Source organism: Ziziphus jujuba, chromosome 11 (genome assembly GCF_031755915.1).
Source record: "Ziziphus jujuba cultivar Dongzao chromosome 11, ASM3175591v1".
NCBI classification, from domain to species: Eukaryota; Viridiplantae; Streptophyta; class Magnoliopsida; order Rosales; family Rhamnaceae; genus Ziziphus; species Ziziphus jujuba.
In genome coordinates, this window is record NC_083389.1 from 15,841,762 (window position 1) to 15,861,059 (window position 19,298).

Here is a 19,298-nt window from a genome sequence, read left to right on the forward strand (position 1 = left end):
TGGGCAGGCAAGGTTATTGTTGCGCACAGCCGCCCCCCTCCTTGGCCGGGTGATGGTTTTTTTTTAGCAGTTGGTACTGTCGGGACGCCGAAGTGACCGCTGCAGGTTTCTCTCTTTAACCCCCCGCCAGTCGGTACCTCGGGACGCTGGGTATCGGAGGGCATCACCGGTATATGGTGTGGTGCATCAGGTGTAATTGTCGGTGTAAATTGCAAATAGTGTTTTAAACCCCAAAGGTGTTCTAAAATTATTTATTATAATTTATTACATTTTTATTATATTTGGGGTATTTATTTATTTAATTGTTGTTTGTTAAATTATTTAATCCCTTGGTTTTTGGGAGGTATGTACATTGGGTTTTGTGAAAAGGTTTTAAAAAGGGAACATTTCAAACGGAGCGATTGGTGAGAGTTTTGAGAGAAATTATTATTTTCCAACCGTTATTATTATTATTTATTTATTAATTGTTGGTATTCGTTCTATTCCTTAATTTCTATTACTATTATTTTTTATTATCACAAAAAGGTGTTCAGTAGTTCGGGTTACTCACACTCTTAAATTCCGTTCCCTTAGGTGCAAGTGGTGGTAGACGTTCTTCCGGAGCGAACCAAGTTTTCCGCTGCTGTTGTGTTTCGAGAAGTTTCTTCGTACTCTTTCATTTCAGTGTATTATTTCTTTCAGCCTTGTTGTATTTTGGTTGTTTAGCACTTCTTAAAGCTCTGTATACTATTGGGATAATTCTGTTTTATTTATGCACTGGACTGTTGTTGTTTTTGAGAAGTGCTGAAATTTGTGGAATCAATTTGTAGTTTGTGGGTGGAATAAGGGGATGTTTTTAGAAGTGTGTTTTCAGTGTAGGTAGTTTGTGGTAAGTAAATCCCTTAGGGGAGGCTCTGTCGGATTTTCCGTTGGAGGATCCGGTAGGGTTTCCCTGGGATCAGGGCTGTCTAGGGTTCCGGGGAAGGAATTCTGGACGGGTCCTGACAAGCCCAATCCTACCCCTCACGGTTTTACGTTCCCTCATGGGAAGGCCTCGCAAGGGAAAGGTATCCACATGCTTATAAGCCATGCTTCGTTCCCCTTTCCAACCGATGTGGGACTTCACAATCCTTCCCTCTTGGGGCCCAGCGTTCTCGCTGGCACACCGATCCGGATCCGGATCTGATACCATTTGTGAAGCCCAGACCACCCGCATGCAATATTGTCCTCTTTGAACCTAGGAAATCCTCTTACAACCCAACCCTCAAGGTTTTAAAAGGCCTCTCAGTGGTTAGGGGGAATCCTCTTCCAACCCCTACCTGCCAGTCGCACTGGCCCGGGCCTCCCAGTCCTAATCGAGATATTGTCCGCTTTGGAAGCTAGGTCATGAGCCCAATCCTACCCCTCATGGTTTTATGTTCCTTTATGGGAAGACCTTACAAGGGAAAGGTATCCATACGTTTATAAGTCATGCTTCGTTCCTCTATCCAACCGATGTGGGACTTCACACATTCCCTTCTCTTTTTTACATACTCGAAAGAAAAGAAAAAGAAAGAACAAAATAAAGGAAAAAGAAAAAGAAACAAAAAGAAAAGGAAAGTAAATTAATAAAATAATAATAAAATAATGATATATTAGAAAATTTTGTAGAACCATAACTTTTAAAACACATATCCGTTTTGGGCGTGTCACTAGTTTATGAACTCACATCGATGAGTACTTCACAAACATGCATGAGTCAAAGCTCAACTGTGCACAAACAAAAAGTCAACTCCGACACTCCTTGGACAGTTCGGACCTCAACTTGCTTTGCTCATATCTTTCAAACTATAGCTCCGTTTTTTATGTGCTACTAGTCTATGGACTCGGATTGATGCATACTTTGCAATGATACCCCGATCAAAGAGAAATTCTATCCGGATCAAAAAGTCAAAATTTGACCTCTCTTGGTCAATGGTGATCAAACCCGGTCAATCTCGGTCAACGTGAAGAAAATTCCGATGTTGTTCGGGACAGGGTGTTACACACATAGCTGCTGGAAGGGTAAGGCAACTAAGGCCTTTGACTATTCCCATTTCATTAAAATGCATAATGGGCATATATCTATGTACATAGCATGAATATTGGTGAATAAAAAGCCGGTAAGGGTTAAATGAACCGCCAGCTATAGAGTTTGGCATGGCTTTAATTAAGCAAAGTCAGCATATATATGGGTTGATCTCACATCAGATCCACACGATGATTTTAATATTAGAATCTTTTATTAGCTTTTAAATTACTTTAAAGATTGAGACTTGAAAATGAATTAGTGGTCTAAAATGAATTTAGTAAAATTTTAAAATCTTATTAAAAAAATGAATTGTATATAGAACATATATTTTAAAATGTTATCTCTTAAAGTGATATGGTGGCTGAAAAATAAAATTTTATGGATACATAATATGTGCTCGGTCTTCTTTATAAATAGTTGTGCTATGGTAAGCTTATACACTTACATTATGATGAGTATTTTACATCCCACCATATTTGATGAGATGAAAAAAATAAATAAGTAAATTTACAAAAACCATACATGTCACCCAACGTGGTGAGTTGTGAGATGCCTATCACAAAATAAATATGCAGATATGTTATAACAAAATTATATATATATATATATATACACACATGAATTCATAAGTTGAGATCGGTCTAATGAAAAATCATTCAGACATTTTCTTATAAGCTTTTAAGTTATTGTAAGAGTTGAGATTTAAAAATATATTTGAGATTTATATGAGTCCTAATAGGATACACTTTATCTTTTTGTGGTTTTGATATTTTACTAGACTTGTATAATACACAAATATATACATTTTTAGATTTTAATTTTTATAGCAATTTAAAAACTAATAATAAATATTGTGACAGTTTTTTTATTCAAATGGTTTTGATAATATAACGACTTTTTCTATATATAAAAAGTTATGTTTTATTAAGTGTCATATAAATTAATAATTTAAAATTGTATAATTTAATTGAGTAAACAACAATCTTTGCACTTGCCAGGTCAATAGATTCCAAACAAGGTTAGGAACATAGCAATAAATCTCTAATTTGGCCAACTTGATAACTAAAGTCATCCTTTAAACAATATTTTTTTTTTGAAGTATATAAATACATAAGTGGTTCTTCCAAAGATCTGCAAGAACAACAACAAAATAAAAAGAAATAAATAAATAAATAAACCTTGATATCACAAAGTAGCTAGATTGCAAACAATGGAAAAACATCCTTCAGCATACTTGCTCTTCCTTGCCTTCTTGGTTCTTACCACAGCCAAATCCTCATCAGCCTCGTCTGTAAATTTGGCTAGCGGAACTAACGTTGTGACTGCTGGCTTCGTTACTTGCCTGGTCAGAAGGATTCCGCCTCCCTCTGGCCCACCTGTGGCTGGCACTAATGTCAGCTTGTCCTGCGATGGAGCCAGGACCAGTCTTGGGCAAGCCGTCACCAACGCCAGCGGTTTTTACAAAATCAGTCTTAACGTGTCTCCGGGCCTTCTCTTTAACACAACAGGTTGTACCATCTTTGTTAGCCTCCTTCTTGCCAACTGCACTTCTCTCCCTGCCTCTGGAGTAGTTAGAGCCCAGCTTCTGTCAGGACCCGTCTAAAATTCCTCACAGGAACCCTAGACAAGCCCTGATCCCAAGGAAACCCTACCGGACCTTCCAATGGAAAATCCTACAGAACCTCCCATAACGGTTGGACTTACCACAAATTTCCTGCACTGAAAACACACTTCTATAAACACCACCTTATTCCTCCCATCTTACTACAATTTGTTTCCACAAGTTTACAGCACTCCAAAATAATAACAGGGAATTATTGCATTATTTAATAAAATGTTTCCAATACAGTATACAGAGCATTATACAAATAAATATGAAATTAATACAATGTCAGATAAAGAAGCAATACAAGATGAAGAGGAAAAGGGAGGAAATGCTTCTTGGACTTTCGTCAATGAACTGAGACGTCGGGCTTGCCCCGGACGATCAACGTCTCCCAATCCTTGTACCTAGGGGAACAGAATTTAGAAATATGAGATGGTAATCATCTCAGTGAGTGACCCTATCTACTGTACAATTATAATAGTAACGATAATTATAGTACATTTGATTAATTAAGAATAAATAAGTAAATAAATAATAATTAATTGAAAATAATATTTTCTCTCAAAACCCTCACCACTCACCATTCACTCCGTTGGAAAAGTTCCCATTTTAAAACATTTTTGCAAAACCCAATCTTTTATGCCCCAAAAATAAAAGAATAATTAATTTGGAAAAAAATTTAAATAATCCAAATATGAATAAAATATAATGAAATATAATAAAATAAATTTAGAATACTTACATTAAAGAAATATAACATAAAAGTAAAATTCAATATATAAGTCATAAAATTTGATTTAATAAATCAAAATAAACAGTGTCAAAAATATGATTTAAACAATTACAAATAATCATATAAAATAAGTGGTAGAAAAATACTATAATATTCACTTTGAAATATTCAACCAACCCATCTAATATTTTTATGGCAAGATGCATTTTAAAAACATTAATTTAAAACAAATGATATAAAATATGAATAAATACATTTTAGAAAATACTAATTGGAAATAGATGATAAAACAAATTAAATACATTTAATTTAAATGCTGCTTTGAAACTTTAAGATTTGAAATTTATATCTGAAAAATAATACTTGACGCACCACACTATATACCAGTGATGCCCTATAATACCCAGCGTCCCAAGCACCATTTGGAGGGAGGTTAAAGAGAGAAACTTGCATACGGTCACTTCGGCATCCCGACAGCGCTGCTGCTTAAACCATCAACCCGGCCATGGAGGGGGGCGGCTTATGTGCACTATATAAAACTTGCCTACCCTTGGTCTGATGGCAACTCACGGGAGACATTATAACTTGTGCGCTCATTCACATATACAGTATAGAACACCAGTACTGTATGAGTGCGTCTAAAACAAATAACCAAATTTATTATTAAATTGCACAATTTTTTCCAAAATTCACTGTGGGAATTATACTATTTTTCAAACTCACATTCCCACATTTTTTCTTTAATCCTCATCATAAATCCATCACTTTAAAATCCATCAAGTTCAAATCCATCAATTTGAATATACAAATTTTTCAATGGCATAAGGTCAAGCCATTAATATTTCAATGCATAAATATTTTTAAAACATAATAATTTAAATCTATATTTTTCTCAAATTCTCAAAAATCAATTTAAATCAGTAATATGAAAACCATATAAATTCCATATATAATTAATTCATATAATTGTGCACAATAATTGAATAATAACCATAGCAATAATTAAAATAAATCAAAACCACAATTTCTTTAAATTTCCAAATATATTCTTTTGGCACGAAAACATATATTAAAAACATTATAAATTGGCAATACAATTCTAGATAGAAATTCTCATAATATTGAACACATAAACATATTTTTGAAATATTCCTTTATGAAATATTCCAACAATAAAATTTGATAATAATTACCAAAATCTCAAACTCCTTAAAACCAAAATATTTTATAATGTACAAATATTTAATTCCATTCAATTTTGGCATCATAATTCCAAATATAAATTTGTTAAATATTCAACACATAAAACATATTCTTCAAATAACCAATTAACACAAAATATATATATTTTTAACATTCCAAAATAATTTTGAAGGTGGGTCACTCACCTTGAGCATGCAATCCAACCAAGATCCTCCATGGGATCAATTCCACAACGCACACGTGCTCTTAGAACAACAATATTATACAACTCAAATAAATTAATATTTTATTCGGATAAATAATACCGGTATCCGGGAGTTTAACACAAACGTTAACCAAAATTTATGAGTAATATATCGAATTGAAGCTTGTGAAATGAGAATTACGAATTTGGTCTTACTTTCTAGAGATCGGACCTGAGGTGGCGGGAATCTCATCGGAAAGCTTTCAGAATTTAGGCCTTTGATTCTCACAATCCGTTAAGAATTGAGGAAAGTGGACACCGGATTTGGGTTCAGAGGGTCGGAATTAGTGGGAAAGGATGGGCGGTGCAACTGGAAACTCGTCGGAAAGTCGATTTCCCGACGAGCCACCGTGGTCACCGGAATCCGCCACCTCCGGGCACGCGTCCGGTGGAAAATGGCCGTGATTTTTGGTGGGAAGGTCGATCGGGGAATGGGTGACTCAATGGAATTGGCGGTGAGGCAAATGGAGGCTGGATAGGGAGAAATCTGGGTTTGAAAAAATCAACACTGCAGCGAGAAAAAGTCTAGATCCGGGCGCATCGCGTCGGCGGTCAGTTGGTAGTGATTTTTGGCTGGCTGGCCGGTTTTCAGGTGGGCTTCAAGCTAGGGTGGCACATGTACTTTTCTAGTGGTCGGAAATGGGTGAACGGCGGTTAGCCGATTGGGTTTCTCTCTCTAGCTTTCTTTCTCTCTCTCTCTCTCTCCTCCCCTCTTTCTCTTTCTTCCCCTCGGCTAACGTGTTTTTGCCAAAATAAAAGCCACCCGTGGGTGATGCTGTTCACTCAGGTGATTGGTTGAAAACACGACACGCGACACATACTATTCAGTAAGTCAAAATATATTAAAATATTACGGTATTCGAAAAACTTTGCATGTCCATAACTTTTTAACCAGATATCCACTTTAAGCGTGCCGCTAGTCTATGAACTCGTATCGACGAGTACTTCACAATGCATGAGTCAAAGTTCAAATTTGCATGAACAAAAAGTCAACTCCGGCACCCCTTGGACAGTTTGGACCTCAACTTGTTTTGCTCATAACTTTCAAACCGCAACTCCGTTTTTGACGTGCTACTAGTCTATGAACTCGTGACAATGTGCACTTTTTAGCGGTATCTCAGTCAATGTTAAACTCCATTAGGAGCAAAAAGTCAACATTTGACCCCTTCTCGGTCAACGAAAGTCAAACCCGGTTAACCTTGGTCAAATTTTAGAAATTCCGATGTACTTCGGAACGGGGTGTTACAGCTTCTCATTGGTGCCATTCGCTTTGTAACGATTAGCCTACATCCTCTAGTGATTCAACGAACTTATGTGTATTTTTTAGATCTTTTAGGAGGGTTTTGACTGTAATCCTCATATTATAAAGTACTATATTATATATGCACACACGCACACGCACACACACACACACACACACACACTAATATATGTGTGTTTTCTTTCTTCCCACATAAACATGCTGGTCGTTAATGGTATCTATATAATACCTAGCTATAGCTACGGTAAATGATCGTGTGCATAACGTTAGGTACCGCAACATGTTGCATAACGTAGGTGCTCATACTATGCAAATGATCGTGTGCTTTTTATAACAAAATTATATATATATATATATATATATAAAGAAGGACCTTTAATTCCAATGTCAATTATCCATTAATTTACGTAACAAAGAAGATAGTAATGGTTTTTACCAAGACAAAAAAATGATGGTAGTTATGGCCTAATTTCCATTTCAGAACTAGAGAGGCATCCTCACATAGCCTGCCGGAAGAGTAAGGCGACTAAGGCCTTTGACTATGCCCGTTTCATTAAAATGCATAATGGGCATATCTCTACGTACATAGCATGCAAATTGGTGAATAAAAAGTTGGTAACAGTTAAATGATCTGCCAGCTAGAGTTTGGCATGGCTATAATTAAGCAAAGTCAACATATATAGAGTGGATCTCACTACATATCCACATGATGATTTTAATATTAAAATATTTTATTAGTTTTTAAATTACTTTAATGATTAAAATTTGAAAATGAATTAATAGTCTAAAATGGATTTAATAAAATTTTAAAATCTTATTAAAAAAAGGAATTGTATATAGAAAATATATTTTTAAATTTTAGCTCGTAAAATGATTTGATGGATGAAAAATAAAATTTTATTGAGACATAATATGAGCTTCGTAAATAGTCATGCTATGGTAAGCTTATACACTGACACTATAATGAGTATTTTATATCCCACCATATTTGATGAGATGAAAAAAATAACAAACAAATAAATTTATAAAAACCATACATCTCATCAAATGTGGTGAGTTGTGAGATGCCTACCATAAAATAAATATGCAAATATATTTTAACAAAATTATATATATATATATATATATATATGAATTCATAAGTTGAAATTGTTCTACTGAAAAGTCATTCACATATTTTTTATAAGTTTTTGGATTAATTAAAAGTTGAGATTTAAAAATATATGCGGGATTTATATGAATCCTAATAGGATTCACTGTATTTTCTCACGTTTTTAATATTTTACTAGATTCATATAATACACAAATATATACATTTTTAGATCTTAATTTTTATGGCAATTTAAAAATTAATAATAAATGTTGTGATGATTTTTTTATTTGGATGGTTTTGATAATATAATAACTCTCTCTATGTAAAAAGTTATGTTTTATTATAGGTGATATAAATTGATAACTCAAAATTGAATAATTTAATTGAGTAAACATCAATCCTTTGCGCTTGCCACGTCAATAGATTCCAAACAAGGTTAGGAACATAGCAATAAATCCATAGGCCTAAAGTCATCCTTTAAACTGTATTTTTTTTTTTTTTGAAGTATATAAATCCATAAGTGGTTCTTCCAAAGATCTGCAAGAACAACAACAAAATAAAAATAAATAAACTCTGATATCACAAAGTAGCTAGATTGCAAAGAATGGCAAAAAATCCTTCAGCATACTTGCTCTTCCTTGCCATCTTGGTTCTTACCACAGCCACATCCTCATCCGCCACGTCTCTCAATGTGGCTGTTGGATCTCAAGTTCAGGTTGTTGGCAGGGTTACTTGCCCGGTCAGAAGGATTCTGCCTCCCTCTGGCCCACCTGTGGTTGGTGTTAATGTCAGCTTGTCCTGCGATGGAGACAGGACCAGTCTCGGGCAAGCCGTCACCAATGCCGGCGGTTTTTACAGCATCGCTCTCAACGTGGGTCCGGGCATTCTCTTTAACACAACAGGCTGTGCCATCTTTGTCAACCTTCCTCTCGCCAACTGCACTGCTCTCCCTGCCTCTGGAGTAGTTAGAACCCCTCTTCGCTTGCTTTCCATTGTCCCTTTAACGGTTAGCCAACTTCCTCTCGTGATTGACGAAATTCGTGTATATCTTGGAGAACTTTTAAGAGCGATTTGACTGTAATCCTTAATTATAAAGTACTATATCTATCTATATATATATATATACGCACAAACACACACACACACACTAATATATGTGTGTTTTCTTTCTTCCCACATGAACATGCTGGTCGTTAATGGTATTTATACAATACCAAGTTATAAATAACTGTTAATGACTATGCATAATACTAAATAAAGGAGAAGAATTTGTTGTTTGCTTTTGTCTTCCTTATATTTTGCTGCTGTGTCTCTATTTTCATTGCTTAATTTTGCATTTTCACCATCTAATTATATACCAAGGACATATCATGAATTAGGAGACTGAAATTAATTGGTAAAGGAAATTAATTTATAATTATTAACCGAATAATCCTTCATCTCTAGCTTCTTTGCATGTTACGTTTTATTCTATAGTAATGCTATTATTCGCGAGGTTGCCCACCTTAACAACCATCTATTACTGTCCGATTATCACAATTGCATATATCTAACCAAACTCTTCGAATTGAGAAATTGCTTATCCCCCATCATAAATTGAGCAACCTGGCCTATAATAGCAAAATTTTTATATGTGAATAGCCAAAAAGTGTAGTGAACTTACTTTACTATGAATGAAAGATCGAAACAATGAAATAATATGAGCGAAGTCCCAAACAAATTCTTAAGGACCTAGTTATTTTTCAAGTTTAAGAATCTCATATAAGCACCATAAATCAGATAAAAAAAAATAATAATAATAACACCAATATTATACTACCTTGTTGGCCTTTTATCTTTATTTGAATTTAAAATGAAAATTAATTATGCAAAGCTTAAACTTGTTGTTAAAAGCATTTATAGACCTTTCAAAATTCATATTAAAGTCTCGGTAATAAATTCTAAATTATTAAAGATGCCTCTGTAAAACTTTTTTTTTTTAATAATAAATTTGTAAAAGGTGAAGGAAAAGTTGAATTTTATATGTTTAGAGTTTAGGCATGTGCTTTACAATTTATTCAACAAGAATTATATGAGTGAAATAGTAAACAAGCATCTGACAGTGTTAAATATGATATGTACAGAGAGAAATTCTTACATGAGGAAAAATCTACTTTATCATTTTTAAAATTTAATATACTTTTGAAGTTTATAAGTCCTGATAAGGTTCACTTAATTTTTATAGGATTTTAGCATTTTATTAAATTTTAAAAGTCTCAAATCTTTTTTAAATTCCAATCCTTTAAACATTTTAAAATCTAATAATAAAAGTACTAATGGAAAATCCATTTGCTCGGGTTGGCTGGTGGCAAAACAAAGTGGTGCAAGTCCTCCATTGTAAGCCCTTATATCAAGTCAACAATTGTGATTTAAAAATAAACAATGATATAATATAAGATTTGATATTTACTAAAATCATATTTGAGAAAGTGAACTTTATAAAGTTGGATGAACCATAAATAAAATTTTAAATTTAAAAATTTAGAGCAGTCCAACAACTTCCAAAGTAAGACAAAACAATTAATCAACTTGATAGAATCTTGGTTGCTATATATGGAAAAAAAAAATATTTTGTTATTGAAATATTATTCATATCTTTGTTATATATCCATTTTCAAACATTTTCAATAAATGCAAAACGTCTCTAAAGCATTTTCCAAATTAATCTCTAATTTTTTCGAAAAAAAAAAAAAAGAAAAAAGAAAAAAAACTACTATTTATCCAATCCTCTATGGATCCAATGGGATTCCAAACCAAGCCTTGCGCCGTTTATCTTCCATAATTATCCAGTAATGATTAATTCATGGCATTTTCTTAGCGAATGTGTGAAAGAGGGTTGACTTGTGTTTAAGAAGCCAACGGCTATGAAATTTTGGAGTTAGCTAGTTTGCCTTTAGATTTTGGGTTGTAAATTAACTATAACTTCATCTCTGGACAATATTCTATGGGATGATGGGTTTATGCCATGCGATTTAATTGTGTTTTTTTTTCTATGTTACCCTTTTAAAATTTCAAAAACAATAAGCCAATTAAGACTGTTTTTCCTAGTTGATTGGTTACCTGCTAAATTTAATGAATCCAGGCTAGTCGACGGCTCAAGTAAATTACGCCACAAAGTCTTCCAACTCAGTTTCATATAGATATTTCCAACACTGAAATGAGGCCGATGTCAATGATGCATTCAAAAAGGAAAGTAAAATCGGAAAGAGGGTTTCCAGATAAATTTCGTTTTATTTATTTATTTTTTTGGGTTGTTGGAAGATATTGTAAGACAAAATAGCTTAGCAAAAAGCAATAAACCGGTGGCAATAACGCCAATTGTTCTTGAAGACTCCTGATGTGGGAGATTTTCTTCCACGAGGGGTTAGTACTTTTTATTTTTAATGGAGTTCCGGTAAATTTTACTCTGAAAGGTTGGAAATAATATCTCAAACGGATGATTCCATGATGTAGGTGTGAAGAGTTTATTTGGTAGCAGACCAGCCTCACTAATATAGATTGCTAGGACTTGGGAGGGAGTTTATTTTTGTGTTTTGGTTATTCATAATTATTTGCTGATTTTTCCTATTCTATTTAGTTAAAAACAAATATTTTATTTGCTGATTAGCCTTATAGACCTTTATGTGTCGCCGAAACTGGGAAGAGCTTTCTTCTCTCCCCCCAATGCCTTCTGCTCTTTCCTTATCTCTTTCCCCTGCAACAACCACAGTTTCAGTTCCTGAGAACCTTAATGAGAAATTCAGCAGGAAAGGCACTAAATTTTCGCAATCCGACAACATTCCAATGGTTCAGCTAACTGTAAGGAATGGTAGTTCCTTAAAGCTACAAGTACTTGATGCTCTTGTTACTTCATACAAGCCTAAAGTGTACTGGAAAGATGATGGCTTTGAGGAGGTTCTTTATACAATTCCTGCAAATGGTTCAGCCTCTACTAGAACCAAAGGAGGGATCGGTTTGTTCATCAATGATGCATCAGAGCCTGGATCAAAGGGTCACTTATGCTTGCTGAATGGACTGTAAAAGATGTTGATTTTGATGCCATTGATGCTCTCCAGGTACTGCTTAATTCAACTGTCTTGTTCCATTTGCAAAGGTTCAGATGGTATGGTTCTTGATGCTTCTAATTTTCTCGATGAAAGTCTAGGCCTCATTTGATTTATTTACTCCAATATCCTTGCTGTAATAGCTATTTTCCTTTTGCTAGTGTTTTGTGTCCAATTCCACCAAAGTTATGTCGGGTACCTATTGTCCAATTTATCCACCTTCCAGTGGCTATTTTGTTGAATTTCAGTAGTAGGAGAGTTTTGGAAAGGGGATTCTCGAGTGGATAAAATGCCTAAATCATATCTTTGTGAGAATCAAAGTACATAGTTCTAAAATGATGAAACCAGGGAAGAAAATGTTCTTCTTTTCTTTCTTTCATTTTTTCCCATGCCATTGCTTCTTTGTTGCAGGTTGAACCGAGCTGCACCAGTGGAGTACCTGATCTAATGTATGTTGTTACACTAAATCCGGTAAGCATGGCTACAGCACACATTGTGAAGAACAAAGGAAAAAAGAATGTGACTCTTACAAATGTTATACTTAGCCATTTCAAGTTCAAAAGGCAAAATATGGCAGCCATCCAAGGTCTCCAAGGCTGTTCTTACTGCTCAAGCCCTCCTTTATCGTCGCCTTTCGAAATATTATCACTTGTTGAAGCAATGAAAACTGAAGATCCAGCATTGTTTGCTTTTGGTTATGAGCCTGAAAAGAAACCGGGTTTGTGGACTTCTCAAGACGTGCCTTTTACCATTCTGAACAACAAGCTCAGCCGAGTTTATGTAGCCCCTCCTAAAGAGAGATTGAAAGGCATTTTACAACACACCAGCTTCAAAATATGAAACTCTTGATCAGGTACATTGCTATTGAATTTCTTCTAATCGAAGCCAAGTTTTGTTTACAAAGTGACGTGGTAGAATTTGAACTGTTTCAAAACCAAACTTTACTTGTGAAAAAACAAATGGGATCAAATGCTGACAGATAGAAAAATGGCACACCATTATTAGTCTCTTAATTAAGTTGGCAACTCTAACATGATTGTTACCGTTTTCAAGGACGAGAATTGTTCTTCAGGGTAATAAGGATGGGATTTGAGGAGATCTACTTATCAAGCCCTGGCTCTTTCTCTGAGAAATATGGGAAGGAATATTTCATGTGCACTGGTCCTGATTCCATGTTGGTACCTCTTGTTGTGAAGCCTGGTGAGGATTGGAGGCATGATAACTTGTAATTAATCTTTCATATAGAATTTCCATCTTCTTCTTTAATCCATTCTTTCATTTTTTTTCCCCCCTTCTTTCTCTTTTATTTTTCACCCTATTTCCTTTTTTTTACTAAGTTGTACACACCTGTTCCTCCAATCTATCAAAGCAACTTTTTTTTTCTTTTTTTTTTTTTTAAATTAAGTTGAATGTATGTTCCCCCCCTCTTCTAATGAAAATAGTGATTGAAAAAAAAAAATAATTAGCTCTGAGTGTTAGAATTCATCCTGAAACCAAAAATGAACCCTGTATGTCCAAATTTTCAAGAAGTTTGAATTTGGACTAGGACAGTCTTTTTCCCTACATATGCATAAACAACGCAACACTAAGCAAACAAAAGCAATATGTTTAAGAGCCTCATCAGTTTTGAACAAGTACTGCTTCCATTAGTCTAACATCCAAAGTTGTCTTATTGGTCGAAACCACCCAAACAGCAGTGACAAAAATAACATTCCAGATAATAAAAATTCCATACAGAATTGTGATGAAGTTATTAGTTTGTAATATTAAAGTTTTATAACTTTCCACCAAAAGATTTGGGATCATTCTTTGCAGCCCCCAGTTCCAATCAAATTCTTTTAGAGATGTAGCAATCTGAAAACATGAAAAACAATCTCTATGACTAAATTGCAGACAGAGCAAAGAACTTAAATTGTTAAACCTATCTTTCTGTCGCAAAACTAATGGTCAACGTTGGGAATTATAGCCTTCAAGGACCATATATGCCATACAAGTCCCACTTCATTTGATTATCATCAAAACAGTAGCCAATAAAGTAAAGCAGATTTTATAGAGAGATAACACCAGGCTTAATATTATTAAGATACATTATTCTTCACATCTAGTTTCACTCACAGGAGTAAAATCACTACAGTTTCACTAGATAAAAACATTGTTAAGCTACAAAATTGGATCAAGCTGAAAAGCATTGACCAGTAGTTCGTAGCATTAAGCAAAATTGGATTTTCTTATTTGGGTAAATTACACAACATTTTTCCTAGTTTGGTAATTTTACTTAAAACACCAATCTGTCTTTTAGAAATTGCAAATACTTATGTAATTTATTTTAGTTTTTTGTTGCATCTATATATATATATATATATATATATAAAATACCCTTCCTTCTGTCAATCGGTGAAAAACATAGTTATTGTTATTTTTTTAATAGCAGAGAAAAAACCTCATCTGCTCACCATACTATATATATATATAGAGCTGTACTATTTATCCTCCTCTATAGTGCACGCCTAACGTTAGGTACCGCAACATGTTGCATAACGTAGGTGCTCATACTATGCAAATGATCGTGTGCTTTTTATAACAAAATTATATATATATATATATATATATATATATATATATATATATATATAAAGAAGGACCTTTAATTCCAATGTCAATTATCCATTAATTTACGTAACAAAGAAGATAGTAATGGTTTTTACCAAGACAAAAAAATGATGGTAGTTATGGCCTAATTTCCATTTCAGAACTAGAGAGGCATCCTCACATAGCCTGCCGGAAGAGTAAGGCGACTAAGGCCTTTGACTACGCCCGTTTCATTAAAATGCATAATGGGCATATCTCTACGTACATAGCATGCAAATTGGTGAATAAAAAGTTGGTAACAGTTAAATGATCTGCCAGCTAGAGTTTGGCATGGCTATAATTAAGCAAAGTCAGCATATATAGAGTGGATCTCACTACATATCCACATGATGATTTTAATATTAAAATATTTTATTAGTTTTTAAATTACTTTAATGATTAAAATTTGAAAATGAATTAATAGTCTAAAATGGATTTAATAAAATTTTAAAATCTTATTAAAAAAAGGAATTGTATATAAAAAATATATTTTTAAATTTTAGCTCGTAAAATGATTTGATGGATGAAAAATAAAATTTTATTGACACATAATATGAGCTTCGTAAATAGTCGTGCTATGGTAAGCTTATACACTGACACTATAATGAGTATTTTACATCCCACCATATTTGATGAGATGAAAAAAATAACAAACAAATAAATTTATAAAAACCATGCATCTCACCAAATGTGGTGAGTTGTGAGATGCCTACCATAAAATAAATATGCAAATATATTTTAACAAAATTATATATATATATATATATATATATATATGAATTCATAAGTTGAAATTGTTCTACTGAAAAATCATTCACACATTTCTTATAAGTTTTTGGATTAATTAAAAGTTGAGATTTAAAAATATATGCGGGATTTATATGAATCCTAATAGGATTCACTGTATTTTCTCACGTTTTTAATATTTTACTAGATTCGTATAATACACAAATAGATACATTTTTAGATCTTAATTTTTATGGCAATTTAAAAATTAATAATAAATGTTGTGATGATTTTTTTATTTGGATGGTTTTGATAATATAATAACTCTCTCTATGTAAAAAGTTATGTTTTATTAAAGGTGATATAAATTGATAACTCAAAATTGAATAATTTAATTGAGTAAACATCAATCCTTTGCGCTTGCCACGTCAATAGATTCCAAACAAGGTTAGGAACATAGCAATAAATCCATAGGCCTAAAGTCATCCTTTAAACTATATATATATTTTTTTTTGAAGTATATAAATCCATAAGTGGTTCTTCCAAAGATCTGCAAGAACAACAACAAAATAAAAATAAATAAACCCTGATATCACAAAGTAGCTAGATTGCAAAGAATGGCAAAAAATCCTTCAGCATACTTGCTCTTCCTTGCCATCTTGGTTCTTACCACAGCCACATCCTCATCCGCCACGTCTCTCAATGTGGCTGTTGGATCTCAAGTTCAGGTTGTTGGCAGGGTTACTTGCCCGGTCAGAAGGATTCTGCCTCCCTCTGGCCCACCTGTGGTTGGTGTTAATGTCAGCTTGTCCTGCGATGGAGACAGGACCAGTCTCGGGCAAGCCGTCACCAATGCCGGCGGTTTTTACAGCATCGCTCTCAACGTGGGTCCGGGCATTCTCTTTAACACAACAGGCTGTGCCATCTTTGTCAACCTTCCTCTCGCCAACTGCACTGCTCTCCCTGCCTCTGGAGTAGTTAGAACCCCTCTTCGCTTGCTTTCCATTGTCCCTTTAACGGTTAGCCAACTTCCTCTCGTGATTGACGAAATTCGTGTATATCTTGGAGAACTTTTAAGAGCGATTTGACTGTAATCCTTAATTATAAAGTACTATATCTATATATATATATATATACACACAAACACACACACACACTAATATATGTGTGTTTTCTTTCATCCCACATGAACATGCTGGTCGTTAATGGTATTTATATAATACCAAGTTATAAATAACTGTTAATGACTATGCATAATACTAAATAAAGGAGAAGAATTTGTTGTTTGCTTTTGTCTTCCTTATATTTTGCTGCTGTGTCTCTATTTTCATTGCTTAATTTTGCATTTGCACCATCTAATTATATACCAAGGACATATCATGAATTAGGAGACTGAAATTAATTGGTAAAGGAAATTAATTTATAATTATTAACCGAATAATCCTTCATCTCTAGCTTCTTTGCATGTTACGTTTTATTCTATAGTAATGCTATTATTCGCGAGGTTGCCCACCTTAACAACCATCTATTACTGTCCGATTATCACAATTGCATATATCTAACCAAACTCTTAGAAATGAGAGATTGCTTATCCCCCATCATAGATTGGGCGATCTCTATATGTGAGTAAAAAAAAGTGTAGTGAACTTACTTTACTATGAATAAAAGGTCAAAGCAATGAAATAATATGAGCAAAGTCCCAAACAAATTCTTAAGGACCTAGTTATTTTTCAAGTTTAAAAATCTCATATAAACACCGTAAATCCAATATTATCCTATCTTGTTAGCCTTTTATCTTTGTTTGAATTTAAAATGAAAATTAATTATGCAAAGCTTAAGCTTGTTGTTCAAAGCATTTATAGACCTTTCAAAATTCATATTAAAGTCTCGGTAATAAATTCTTAATTATTAAAGATGCCTTTGTAATTTTTTTTTTTAATAATGAATTTGTAAAGGGTGAAGGAAAAGTTGAATTTTATATGTTTAGAATTTAGGCATGTGCTTGACAATTTGTTCAACAAGAATTACATGACTGAAAATGGTAAACAAGCATCTGACAGTTGTTAAATATGACATATACATATAAAATTCTTACATGAGGAACAATATACCTTATCATTTTTAAAATTTAACATACATTTGAAGTCTGTAAGTCCTGATAAGGTTTACTTTACTTTGATTTTAACATTTTATAAAATTTTATAAATCCCAAATCTATTTTTAAATTCTAATCTTGGAAGTAATTTAAGATCTAATAACAAAAGTACTAATGAAAAATCCATTAGATATCCTGAAAAAATATTGACTGTGTATATCAGCGAGTGAAACTCACATCAGATCGATCAGATGGTTTTATCATCCAATTTCTTTCTTCGGAGCCAATTCTTTTGCCGTCCCCCGCTGGGCATAGTGCTTCGCTTCCTGATTCTTCAGAAGAATCAACTAACTTCTCCCATTTTCATTGATCTTGGTGAAAAGAAACTGTCTACCGGTTGGGAAGTTAGACATCAAGTAAGTGGCTTGAAGAAGATAACTAAGTTGACATGCTTAAGTTGGCTGCTGGCAAAACAGAGTGGTGCAAGTCCTCCATTGCAAGCCCTTATATCACTTCAATACTTGTGATTTAAAAATAAACAATGATATAATGTAAGATTTGATGATTTACTAAAATCATATTTGGGAAAGTGAACTTTATCAGGTTGGGTAAACCATAAATAAATTTTACATTTAAAAATTTAGAGCAAATCCTGGTTGATATATTTGTTATTGAAAGTGATCAATATTATTCATATCTTTGTTATATATCCGTTTTCAAACTTTTTTCAATAAATGCAAAACCTCTTTAAAGCATTTTCCAAATTAATCTCTAATTGTTTCAAAAAAAGAAAAAAAAAACTACTATTTATCGAATCCTATATAGTTCTAATGGGATTCCAAACCAAGCCTTGTGCCGTTTATCTTCCATAATTATCCAGCAATGATTAATTCATGCCATTTCCTTAGCGAATGTGTGAAAGAGGGTTGACTTGTGTTTAAGAAGGCCAACAGCTGTGAAATTTTGGAGTTAGCTAGTTTGCCTTTAGATTTTGGGTTGTACATTAACTATAACTTCATCTCTGGACAATGTTCCATGGGACAATGGGTTTATGCCATGCTATTTAATTGTGTTTTTTCTATTTTACGCTTTCAAAATTTTAAGAAAATAAGCAGATTAAGTTTGTTTTATTTATTTTTTGGGTTGTTGGAAGATATTGTAAGACAAAATAGCTTAGCAAAAAGCAATAAACCTATGGCAATAATGCCAATTGTTCTTGAAGACTCTTAATGTGGGAGATTTTCTTCCACAAGGGGTTAATACTGTAAAAAAATATTGTGGGAATATAATATATGTGTATATACATGTGGATCTACAAATGTAAATAAAATTTATAAAAATTAATAAAATAAAATTAAGAACCTGAATGTCCTTAGCTTTAATCTACTGGTTGAAAAAATGGTCTGAGGCCTGTGTGATACCACAGTTTCCTTAAGATAATTTTCGTCCCACTGGTGCGAGTGTTTTCCGATGGCAGTCTCTCAGGATACAATGGATTCGAAATCTTAGACAAAAACACCACCTGGATTTCGCTCGAACTTTTAGAGTACTTAATCTTTACCGCACTCACTAACCAAAAAATTCTGAAAACTAATTTT

The 19,298-nt window shown here is 33.5% G+C and overlaps 3 protein-coding genes and 1 pseudogene across 3 annotated transcripts; all 4 read left to right on the top strand.

Annotated features, from left to right (window-relative positions):
- Nucleotides 1–3,239: 3,239 nt before the first annotated feature.
- LOC132800022 (uncharacterized) lies at nt 3,240–3,632 on the top strand. The gene has a single exon (XM_060812912.1). The coding sequence runs from the start codon at nt 3,240–3,242 to the stop codon at nt 3,630–3,632; it is 393 nt and encodes a 130-aa protein (XP_060668895.1).
- A 5,141-nt stretch (nt 3,633–8,773) lies between these two features.
- On the top strand, nt 8,774–9,244 carry LOC132800023 (uncharacterized). The gene has a single exon (XM_060812913.1). The coding sequence runs from the start codon at nt 8,774–8,776 to the stop codon at nt 9,242–9,244; it is 471 nt and encodes a 156-aa protein (XP_060668896.1).
- Nucleotides 9,245–11,837: 2,593 nt separating this feature from the next.
- Nucleotides 11,838–13,480, top strand: LOC132800024 (photosynthetic NDH subunit of subcomplex B 2, chloroplastic-like; annotated as a pseudogene).
- A 2,742-nt stretch (nt 13,481–16,222) lies between these two features.
- LOC132800025 (uncharacterized) lies at nt 16,223–16,693 on the top strand. The gene has a single exon (XM_060812914.1). The coding sequence runs from the start codon at nt 16,223–16,225 to the stop codon at nt 16,691–16,693; it is 471 nt and encodes a 156-aa protein (XP_060668897.1).
- The last annotated feature ends 2,605 nt before the right edge of the window (nt 16,694–19,298 follow it).